Source organism: Bactrocera latifrons, unplaced genomic scaffold (assembly GCF_001853355.1).
Source record: "Bactrocera latifrons isolate USDA-ARS-PBARC rearing strain unplaced genomic scaffold, ASM185335v1 scaffold_412, whole genome shotgun sequence".
Lineage (NCBI taxonomy): Eukaryota > Metazoa > Arthropoda > Insecta > Diptera > Tephritidae > Bactrocera > Bactrocera latifrons.
In genome coordinates, this window is record NW_017537060.1 from 69,270 (window position 1) to 81,692 (window position 12,423).

Sequence of the window (12,423 nt, forward strand, 5' to 3'; positions counted from 1 at the left end):
GGACTACTTTTTCTATATTTATACCATTGCACAGGGTTTATTAGGAGGTCTAAAAGTTATCAGCGTGCCGAACTGAGTTCATCAAGATAGCACATATAAATATTTTCTTTCGACAAAATAAAAAACAAACAATATTAAAAATAAAAAAACGGTTATAATCTTTATAGATGATGATGACTACATACGATCTGGTTTTATGACCCTTCAACACACAATTGATAGAATATTTATAACACTTCAAGATAGTCATAAAGCAATTAACTTCGACTTTGAAATCGCTTCAATGCCTACAATTGCGCAAGAAACAATTGATTCACAGCGTATTATTTGGTTTGGTTCCTTATATTCAGTTATTTTTAATGTTTTACTGCTTAGTACGTTTCTTGTACCTCTGGTCGAAGAAAAACAAAATGGTATCAAGGTAGTAAACCCATATACAAAACTGAGTATTTTATTAATAATTATAAATTAATACTCTAATTTAGGAATTTTTAACAATTGCAACTCCCATGAATTTTTTGAATGGTGTTAGCTTTTTCGTGATCAGATTATTTATGTATGCAGTGTTTACCGTGGTGGTGCTAATTGCTGGTGGGATATATCAGGCTTTCAGTGAAATTGTGCCTGTCGGATATATAATTGTACTATTTGTGTTCTACATAATTTCTGCTATGTCTTACACATATCTGATATCAGTATTTTTTCACTCAGGTAAGTTAACAGTTTTTTAGTTAATACAATAGATTTAACAATAAAATATATTCAGTATTTCATGCCAAAGTTGGTGGACTTTTAATGTTAGTTGCGCCATATATTCTATACTTCTCAAAAGGAGAAGTTTCAACATTAGCAAACATATTTAGCACGAAAACTTTCATGGAGGGAATTAAAAATTTTCAAATCTTCACCAATAAGTGTAATATGTGTTTATTCGTCAAAAACATAGAGTCTAATAATAAATTGTTTATCATCTTAGATCGTGAAGTTGGCCCCAGTGTACTTAATATAAACATAACAGAATCTTCATTTACAGTGATATCGGTTTATTGCATTTTTATAGCCCAGTGCTTAATATATGCAATGCTATATAATTACTTGACATATGTATTTCCTGGCCCAGGTAGTTTCCAAAGGCAGTATCTCCTTCCTATCATGGTGAGAAATATTTCATATTATACTCAAACTTAAAATTTATTGAATCTTTTGAATTAATAGTCATTATGGAGAAGAAATAAACCAAGCACTGAGTATACAACCGGAAAAATTGGAACCGATGCCATTATCATTCAAGACCTTCATAAATCCTTTAAAAAACCTTTGCGAATCATTTCCGATGGTCTTAATATAGCAATTAAGAATAAGCAAATTACTGTACTCCTTGGACATAATGGAGTAGGTAAAACGACGACATTAAATATGATTATGGGTAAGTTTGTATTTATTTCTATAATTAATTGATCCTAATATTGCATATTTGAAGTTCTTTAACTGATATAAGTAATATTACCACTAATTATAAAAGATCACCAGTCTCAAACCTATCGGACAGGATAGGTTAGAGATTGAGGATAGCGGTGAGATTCAGACCAATAATATATGCCAGTTCATTGTAAACTATTTTCTAAAAGATAATTAAAATACCGCCTATAAATCATGTAAATTAATTTCCGAAATTTATATAATCCTCTATTAACATTTGCTCAAGTGTATTTCACAACAATTAATTATTCTATTCGTTTTTATAATCTTAGGTTCCGAACTTCAAGATTCGGGTAAAATAACGGTATGTGGAGAGCATGAGGTTGGCTCATATCGTCATTTAATTGGATATTGTCCACAGAAGAGTGTTTTCATGCCTTATATGACTTGCGCTGAACATTTGAATTTTTTCGCTCAGGTATCTTTTTCCCTTTTCAAATTTTCTTTAATTTTTTTTTAACGAATTTATTTAAAAAATTATTTTGATGTGAAATTATTGCAGAAATAAATCTATTTAATAATGTTATAATTTTGAAATAAATATTCAGATTAGAGGGATGTCAAAGCATGATGCCGGCATAATTACAGATGAATTATTAATTAAGCTCAATTTACAAGATAAGGAAAAAGAATTTGGAAACTGTCTATCCGGTGGTATGAAACGAAGGTTATCCCTGGGAATAGCGATTGCGGGTAATACAAAGTAAGTTATAACAATATTTTGATTACGACACAATATATTACACTTCGTAGATGTAAATATATATTTTATTGAGAAAAATATCGTGAAGTAGAAAAAACGGATTTTGCAAATCCGGTAAAATAAGTTTTATCCAACAACTTTAATTTACAATTGAAAATCTGATGTCCTTGAAAGATACAGTGAATCAAAAAAATTTAGGCACATCGTAAATTTAAGTGTTTATTAAAAAATTACAGGTTTCCCTTTTAATTTACGCAAGTAATAATAATCATTTATTTCAATTTCAATACCTTTTGACGCAAAAATAAGCTTCCGATGTTTTTTGACCGTAATTTTTTAAAAAAATTAAAATCTTTGATTCTGCTTATGGGTTATTCTTATTTGATCTTTTCAATTTTTTTACACCAAGTCGGAAATATGATATCATGTAAATGGCCGCCGCCACAGTTGATTGTCATTTGTCCGATGACTCCTCCAGCGAAAACAGCACACCATACAGTGGCTTTGAGCGGGTGTAATGGGTTACACGCGAATTTTCAGTGCCCCAGAAGTGTAAATTTTGCTTATTTACGTAACCGCTAAGATGGAAATGGTTCTCATCACTCATGATTATTCTTGATGAAAAATCATCTTCCTCTTGGTTGTTGAACAAAAGGCTAGCTTTCTCAAATATTTCTTACCACTGGTGAGGGAAAATAAATGATAGTCAAGTTTTGTTCTGTGAGAACTATTTCATTCTATGAGAAGTGTTTCATTCTACGAGAACTATTTTAGACAAATTTTATTTAGAGTTTTCACGTACTTATATACCATTTTAAGAACCATCTTAATATATGTATGTGTGCATGTTCATATGTATGCAGCACATTGTTTATGCTACATGGTACGGAGTTCTCTTCAAGTGCACATTCACATTTGTATTCAATTTTCTAAATGCATATCTTGGGTCAATATGTTATCTTAAGTAAATATGTTTGTTCGTTAATTGTTGAGTGCATACGTATTGCATATAAATGCATACGTGCCTCATATAAATGTATGTATCCTTATGCGTTTGTTTTTGTATTTGCCTTGTACTGCCTCAGCATTGGCGAAGATAAACCTCTTCAATATATTTGAACATATTACCGAGAGAAAAAGTAATTATTCAATATTAGTGGATTGTGAGAATTGACGCAGATTGTAATCGAAGTTTGGTTTCTAGTTCGTCCGTTTGCTTTAAAGCAAGCTGCCATGGTATTAGTAACTCCCAAATGGTTGTTACTACATCCGCTTTTCCAACTGGATCTATTTCGGCTATTTCAATAGTTTCATTTAGGTCTTCCTTTACTTTTACGTTTTCCCTTTCTTTACAGTAACCGTTACCAATCTTTCTCTTTCAACGTTCTTACTGCTAAGAATTGGTATTCTCGATCTTCCTTTCGGTGTTTTATTTGTCTATACATCTTTTCGCTCATCACATCAGGCTTCACGATGATGTCTTGGCCCATCTCTTCTACTTCTTTGATGGGTCCCATCTCTGGACATTCGTCTTCTAGGTCGAAATCTTGTGCTATCGTATATCATACGATTCTTTTGTAATTGTATCAATAGTATTTGTTATAATGTTAGTTTCTGTGTCATTAATTTCTTCGAATAAGATTTCAATTCCTACATTGAAATCTAAATTGCCTTTTAGTTTTTGAATATGTACGAATAAAAAGTAAACACTTTAAATGAAAGTTATTGATCATTAATTCCATACTTAGATCTTCCATTTTTTTCTGAGGTTTTTAATTTTCCTCATGAATATATAAGTTTCGATCTAAATCTTGGTGTTTAACTTCAACTTCTTTCATTTTTGTTTTACTTGATGGCTTTATTGGAAAAGTGTTCGACGTGCACAGCACCTTTTCGGAAAAATCAGCTTGGGCTTCAGGAATTTTCTTACTGTTTATTCCCATTTTGCGAATTTTCCGCAACACTTTTCCTATTTGTTAATTAACTGCTTGTTGTTCTCCAAAGAAATCGTTGAAGGTATATTGAGTTGGTCGCCTAGTTGACATTGCTGTGTCTCGACTCACAGCCGCTGAATATCTCTTGGATAGCAGTTAGATCACTGCATTTAGTCTCTGCTAAAACGGCTTATGTGAACAGACCCGTCTTACATTTTTGTTTTAATTTTCCTGTGTATTGAACAGGGCTTTTTTGCATATAGCCTGTTTTGTAAATACAGGATATTTTAATTTTGGCCGAGCACTATAACTATATCCGGCTCGAAGGACCAAAAGTTTAAACTCAACGAAGATTTTGTCATTCCCTACAACTGGTGGGGCAAATGAAACGTCTTTGTTTGAGTGAGAATTTATTCATTCCGATTTTTATTTGGTATTTTCTTTGCTTATATACAAATTTTAAAACTATCAAAAATATCTAAATATATGTGTATGTGTGAATGTTTGTATCTATTGCAGCATATTGTTTATTGTTGCTTGACATGGGGTTGTTTTCAAGTGTACAATTTAATACATGTGTGTGTGTTTAATGTTATCTCATCTGTAAATTTATGACTTGTGTCCCCATGCATTTTTATTATTATTAGATCTGCATTGCATGTAAATTTATTAAGTATATTAGAGTGATTAAAAAAAAATTTTTTTTTTTCGTTTGGTACTCTGAAAAATAGGTTCCTAGGCACCTCTAAGGAAGCCTCTCCAAGGATGAGTTCTTAATTGTAACGGCAAAGTCCTCTTACTTACAATTTTCTATTTTTTCTTATGATCATATAGAAAAATTTATATCTCGCTTCCAACTACTTGAAAAAATATCTTGTTCATTACATTTTGTAGGAAATTTAATGCTCTATGATATGTTGAATGATATTGATATCATCGGCCTCAACACCCACTCCGTCAGCTCTGCTTTCTTCAGCCTGGAGAAGGAAGCAAAGCAAATGGGTCTGGTAGTGAACGAAGGCAAGACGAAATATTTCCTGCACTCGCGACTTGGCTCTCACGTCATTGTTGACAACGTCCGGCTTGTTTAACGTAGGTACCTGTTGACGACAGCCTTACTCCACGGCGTTGATCAGCGCCCTAAAAATGCTAAGCATTTTCAGTACCAATTGGCAGTGTCGGGGGACACACTAACCACCTTGGTCGGGTTCGAGGCCAATCTGAAACCTCTGCCGTGCTTTGGGTCCGGCATCCGTTTGCAATGCAACTCCGTGGTACCAGAATTAAGTCTCCGGTCAGACCTCGTAGACGAAACTACTACCAGTTGAGCTTCCATACGGCTCTGGACTGGTGGCCGGGGGACCCCATGCATACATCACAGACACACTCCAATCACACAAATCTAACCCTAATTTCCAGCTAACCCCCTTCGCTGCTCAAATAACTCACGCGCAAACATTCTAACTGTTCGGTATTCCGACAAGTGGAGATCACACCTCTAACATCTAATCGTCCATCAGTCCAGCTAATCCCCATACCACCCATATCCTTAATGTCCGAGTACATCGGGCACTCCGCAATTAAATGCGACCAATTTTCTGACCACGCCCTATAAAAACACCCCGACGTATCCGATAAGTCCTTCTGATGCAAAAATGCATTCAGAAGCCCATGCCCCGTAAGCAGGAAACCCAGACTCAGACAAAATCTGAGGTCTGGGTTATCCTCAACGAACCCAACGTCACGAATGTATTCGGCCGTTAGGGCTATTGTCCCAGCGTTCTTGCCACCTACACCTAACCCTATCATCTAGGAGCCTCTTGCTGCCTAGATATCCACCCCTCTCCATATCATCGTCGGAAATCCAGTCATTCCGCAGCAATGACACACTCAAGCCCCTTCTTAACCTGAATGCAACAGCACCCTGCATGACAAAGAGGTCAAGAGGGGGTGCACCTAACAAAACCTGCATCGCATCCGTTGAACGTTGCGACATACAGGCAAACACGCTGAATTGAGACAAGTTTTTGAGGCCCCCAGACAGTTGTGGCTGCCTCCCACCATACAGGGGCTCCATATGTGGCACAGGCCACAAACAAGTCACGATATATGGTGCGGACAGCACGACATTCGAGATCCCAATCGACCCCTACACCCCAAGTATTAACGGTATCTAAGAGGTCTCCTCCCGCCCGCTATAGCTCAGACCGCGAGCGACCTTCGACCATAAGAAGAAGGTCGTCCGCATACGCACAACTCTTGCAGAGTGGTTTTAGTCGCCCAAGAAAAGTGTCCATCATAAGGTTCCAAATATATGGACCACAGATGGAACCCTGCGGGCAGCCACGAACAACTCCGATCTCCACACTCCCATTCATTACTCCTGCCAAAGAACAATTTCCGGACAGCCAAGCTCCTCCAGCCGTTGTGCCACTCGATCACAGCTTAGGTAGTCAAACACCCCCTTGAAGTCAACAAATGTGCCAAAGACATACTTGTTGACATTCTTCCTAACGACATTCTGAACATAAAACCACGGATCCTCGATACTGCACTTTTTCAAGCACTGGAAGGAGACTGATGCCCCGATAAGATCGAGGATCGCTCCTGATCTTATCAGGTGACTTCAGGAGAGGAACAACCCTGGCACTTTTCCACTCGCGTCGAAAGTATCTCTCCCAAACGCACTTATTATAAATGGCCTCCAGGTATTCCGGAATGAACTTCCACAAGCTTTTACACATCACGATAACAGAGAGTAACAACAGATAACATCCTCCCTCCTACGACTCTGGCAGATCCTATAGACCTATTCTCTCTCACAAAACTCCTCCACCCTTCCTCTTTAATTTTCAATCGCCTGACGGTCCTCCTCTTCAAGGTTAACTCATGCGTCCCCATTTAATTTTACTAGTCTTATAGCTTTCACACCTCCTAAGTACCTTATCATTTAATCCCCACACTACCTCATATAGACGAGCAATTTGCTCGTTCACCGCCAATTCCTCAAATTATCTAAGCGGTATACTAAACACCGCTTACCTAACCGAGAATCCATATTGGTTCCAGTCAGTACCAGCGGTACGCCATCGCCGCAATGATCACTCAATACCCACCCTCCCTTATCTTCCCATCTAACACTGAAAGCCCTACTTTCTGCCTCATTTAGAAGCGTCACGTCAATGTCGCTCACGCCTCCAAGCCCATCGAACGTATACATTCGGTCGGCTCATTCAAAATGTGGAGGCTATTAGCCACCACCCATTCGCTTAATGCCTCGCCTCGATTGTCGCTTTGATATCCAGACGAATGCCGGGATAACTTACTAAACCACATCGAGGACGAGGCATTTGCATCCAGCCCAGCAAGTAGTAGTAGATTATCCATGTAGCCCAGGTAAGGCTCTAGCGGCTCGCTATATTTACAATATAAACTAGCGACAATCATCCAGCGAACTCCCCTTCTCTAGCTGCACATATTTCCAGTTGTGAAGAATCCACAACAACGCAATCGTAGCGTGAATTATTAACAACGATTGCAGCGGTAGCTCTAAGGTCCGTGAAGACCTTAAAACCCCCAGGAAGACCGCGAACCACACCATTGGTGGCGTAGGGCTCCTGGAGTAGAGCAATACCACACCCACCCTCAACCATGAAACCCGTCAACTCACACATTACGGCATATTAGCCCTGACAGTTAAGCTGGATGATCCCACCCATCAGTGTTCGGCGAGGGCGCGGTCAACAATGCCACAATAGAAATTGCAGACAGCTGATATCGTTAGATGCCCAGCTGGCCCACCCTTAAACTAACGGTTGCGGCAATGTGTTGCATTGACGCAACTGGCAGCCTTGTAGCCTTCTTGACCGCACCTCCGACAGACTTCTGCGCTAGCTCTACACTCAGCCCTCCTGTGGTCAAATCCCATAAAACGGAAGCAGCCAGCGACAGGGCTATCCGGTTGCATCCTGAAAGAGGGACGACTAACCATCCTCACGTCCGACAGGATCACAGTAGGCGGACAAAAGTCAATCTAAACAATCAAATAATTGACAGTACTCTGATTTTAACAACCCTTGATATGTCACAATTTTAAGTAAGAATTGCGCAAAATATTCTAATACGGTTAACTACAACAATTTTAATCGAAGTCATACGGTGTTATCTTTTTTATATTTTCCATTTAAATAATATATATAATATAAATAATGATTTAACAAGGTTGGCAGAGAAAAACACGACTGTTGATGAAATGGAGTTTATTTTAAAAGGTATGTATGTATATTTTATGCAATCTAATACTTGGTTGAGTTAGCTAATACGTTGTACTGAGTTTTGAAAACTCATATAAAAATGTTTGTGTTCTTTTTATTTTCAAGTTTTTAACGTATGCAACTTTTTTTATCCACATATATCCAAAGTAATGTTTGAATATTGTACGAGTATAACGGCAACCTTAAACTATACAATGACCTTTAACCCATTTACAACCATTGTACTCGCTTGTGTACAGAAAATCAGTCAGGTTGAGGCATGTGACGTAACTCAATGCTAAGTATTTGCACACAAATTTTTCATCATATGCGTAGTTTTATTCCTAGAAACAACAAAAAAAAAAAAAAAAAAATACATTCGCTTCACGCGAATTCATAACGGCACTTTTTGTGGCGTCAACTTCTGTGCGGTTTTTTCATATTGTGTGATTGTGTGACTTTAGTCATTATTTTGCTGTTGATGAGCTATTATCTCTCAGTTGTTAGTTTTAAAATTGTGTGTAGTGTGAGATAAGACCAAAGAGATCAATTTTACAAAAAAAAAAAAAACCATTTGAAAAACCTATTCTTATTTGAGGTATTTGCCTTTTAAAAGTTGTGTAGCCGCTTAGGTACAACGGCAAAAAGTGTAGGTGAAATAAAAAATTGTATCTTTTGGTTAGAATGGCTATTTCCATTTCATGTTTTTATGGAAAGAGATATAAACAACTTTCACAGGCTTTAGCTGACATCGCGGATGATGATGAGGCAGATGACGTCGATATCGTTATGATTCCTCCTGATGTCGATGTCAATACTGACGAAGAGGAAGGTGATGAAGATAACATAAATGAAATAAACTTGCCTGCCGACGTTGCTGGATGCGTTGAAGTATTCAATAAGAGCATAAAATTTGACAGCGAAGATGAAATACCGCTTGCCCAGCTACAAAGAATGGGTGGTGAAATACGTTCTGTAAGCCCAATTTGGAACAACGAAGCATGCAACTTGACAATGGATTCGACTACTATATATATAGAAAATAAGATGAAAATGAAAATGGATTTGGATGGTAGAAGTCCCGTTGAGGTATTTGAAACACTGTTTGATAAAGATGTTGAACTACTGGCAATTGGATGAAGACACGTTATCACCTCTTGTAAGCAATAACATTTCTAAAAACAGATTTTTGGAAATAAAACGCCACATTCATTTTACAAACAATAATGAAATTGACAAGTCTGATAAAATATCAAAAACTCGCCCACTGTCGAATCTATTATGCGAAAAGTTTCAACGGTGGGGTTTTATGCACGAAAAGCTTTCAATTGATGAGGCAATGGTAAAATATTTTGGCCATCATACAGCGAAACAATTCATCAAAGGAAAGCCCGTAAGATTCGGATTTAAAACAATCCAAAACAACCAATTTGATAAACACAGTGGTTCTAAAAATGTTGATAGTGATACAAGACATCTTCCCCTTGGATCTCGAGTTGTGTTCGATCTAATAAAAACCATAAATAACCCAAGCGATCATATTATCTATTTTGACAATTTTTTCACTAGTCATGATTTTCTACGTATGTTGCGTGAGAAAAACTTCAAAGCCGTAGGAACAACGAGAGAAAATATAACTAAAAAATGTCCTTTGAATCAAAAAAAATATTTCCAAAAACCAGCAAGAGTAACTATGGGAAATAATTTTGATACGGTTGATCCGTTGAAATACGTAAAGCGGTGGTCAAAACTGGAACAAAAAAAGATAAGTATACCTCAGCCAAATTTACTTTCAAATTACAACCACGGTATGGGCGGTGTTGATCTACATGATCAGGCCGTAAATGTATACAAAATTTTGATTCGAGGCACAAAATGGTGGTGGCAGCTGTTTACTTCGATGATGTGCTCCACAATGGTAAACGCTTGGAAGCTGTACAAAGACGTTAATAATAGTAGCAAAGATTTGCTTGAGTTTCAACGTGACTTACGCGATACTACCAACGACACTACACATTGAAAAGATATTCTAAGCGCGCGTTAGCTAGAAGTGTTTCTACAGGTGGATTTGCGTGCTATGTGGTACTGCTTTGTGCGTGGAACGCCCACTCATAAATATTTTATACATTTTTGACCATTGTACTCGTGTGGGTACAGCAAAATTTTCGTATATGTAAGAAAAAAAAATTTTTTTTTTCATCTCTGCGATGGTATAAATCAATAAAAAAAACCGAAAATTTTAAATAAACTTATTTTTTGACTCCTTGGTTGTAAATGGGTTAATCGAGTACCACATCTTTCCCCCAGACTTTTTAATTATTATTTTTTCCAGATTGAGTCTGCTCTATTTCAAAAATGAAGTTATTTGAAGAATGGCGAAAATGTAAAATTGAGCGAAATTCTCGGTTAGTGAATTATGTTTTGACAAAATTTAGTGCTAAAGATGTAACGCCTGACACAGAAGGATATAAATTTAAAAATTTCAAGTGTTTCGTCAAAATTTTCTAAAAAATGGACTGAAGCAAATATGCTGATTGAACGTTTTTTTAAATAAAAATCGCAGTTGGTTAGAAGGAGCAGATTTACAATTTCGCCTATAAATGGAACATCCCTGTCCTACCTCATCAACTGAAAGCAAACGACCTCAAGGTAGACCAAAAATTTTTTTTGGAGAGTCGTCTTTTAAAACGAAAAATCGAAGGGTTGAAGACTTACTAGAATCGCGAAGTGCCATCGAGCCGCTGATAGACGCTGAAGTAGCAAATCGCTTGGAGAAATAGAAACATAGCTACTTCGATTAGAGAAAGTTTGAAATCTACAGAAAAAAAGAAGTCTGGTAATACTACATGCGAATTCAGGCAATTGACAGGTGATGAGGCATTAGCTTATTATGTGGATTCTAAGACCAACAGGTTATTCGTATAAACAGAGTCGAAAATGGTCATTGAAGGCTGGACATAAAGTTTTTCCATCCTATTTTAGTTTACGCAAGTCTAAAAATTTTTGTTACCCTGCAGATGAGCATATCTTGGTAACAGAAACGCGCGCCGAAATTACACTTCACACCATTTTGGATAAAACCGCTAAACGTTTAATTGAAGTACAAAGTGAGGTTTTCAAAGATAATATATCTTCTAAGTCGTCATTCACAATAATCAGCAAATGGGGATGTGATGGAAGCTCCGGCAATAGCGCTTATAAACAGACATTTGAGAATTGCGATGCTACTGATTAGTATCTGCTTGTTTTTGCAATTGTTCCATTGAGATTGAGTGACGATGCCAGCCAAATTATTTTATGGCAAAACCCGCGGCCTTCGTCCACACTCATCAGAAACTAACAAGGTTTTGGAAGAAGTATCTCAACTTCTTCCAACACTTTGTGATAATCGCGGTTCTCAAATTTCGGTTAAACATAATCTTTTACTTACAATGGCAGACGGAAAAGTGTGTAATGCTTTGACTGGCACACTTTCTTCACAAAAATGTTACATCTGCGGTGCTACTCCCAAACTGATAAATGGCGAATTAAAAGACGTAGTGGTTAAAAAAGAGCATTACAGTTTCGGTTTGTCTACTTTGCACGCCTGGATTCGTTTCTTTGAATGTATGTTATACATTTGTTATCGTTTGGACATAAAAAAGTGGCAAGCCAAAAGTGATATAGAAAGGCTAGTGTAAAACAGCGTTCGGAGGAAGTAAGGCAAAAGTTTAAAACCAGATGGGACTTATAGTAGATACACCGAAACCTGTATATGGAAACTCTAATGATGGAAATACGGCCCACAGGTTCTTTATGAATCCGGAACTGAGTGGTCAGATTTGATATTAATCTAATTAAAAATTTTAGCATTTTATTGAGAACGCTATCCTCCGACTAGAATATTCTTCTTCTTGATTGGCTTAGACACCGCTTACGCGATTATAGCCGAGTTAACAACAGCGCGCCAGTCGTTCCTTCTTTTCGCTACGTGGCGCCAATTAGATATTCCAAGTGAAGCCAGGTCCTTCTCCACTTGGTCCTTCCAACGGAGTGGAGGTCTTCCTCTTCCTCT

General features: G+C 37.2%; 1 protein-coding gene across 3 annotated transcripts in view; it reads left to right on the forward strand.

Annotated features, from left to right (window-relative positions):
• LOC108972656 (retinal-specific ATP-binding cassette transporter) overlaps positions 1-12,423 on the forward strand; it is a 57,586-nt gene that overhangs the window by 28,076 nt on the left and 17,087 nt on the right. Inside the window, exons 4-10 of one of the 3 annotated variants that reach the window (XM_018939339.1) lie at positions 168-421; positions 486-711; positions 767-916; positions 977-1,155; positions 1,216-1,426; positions 1,752-1,897; positions 2,028-2,182. In XM_018939339.1, coding sequence (XP_018794884.1) covers positions 168-421; positions 486-711; positions 767-916; positions 977-1,155; positions 1,216-1,426; positions 1,752-1,897; positions 2,028-2,182 — 1,321 coding nt within the window. The remainder of the gene's footprint in view (positions 1-167; positions 422-485; positions 712-766; positions 917-976; positions 1,156-1,215; positions 1,427-1,751; positions 1,898-2,027; positions 2,183-12,423) is intronic. The other 2 variants (XM_018939340.1, XM_018939341.1) reach the window with 2 other exon arrangements.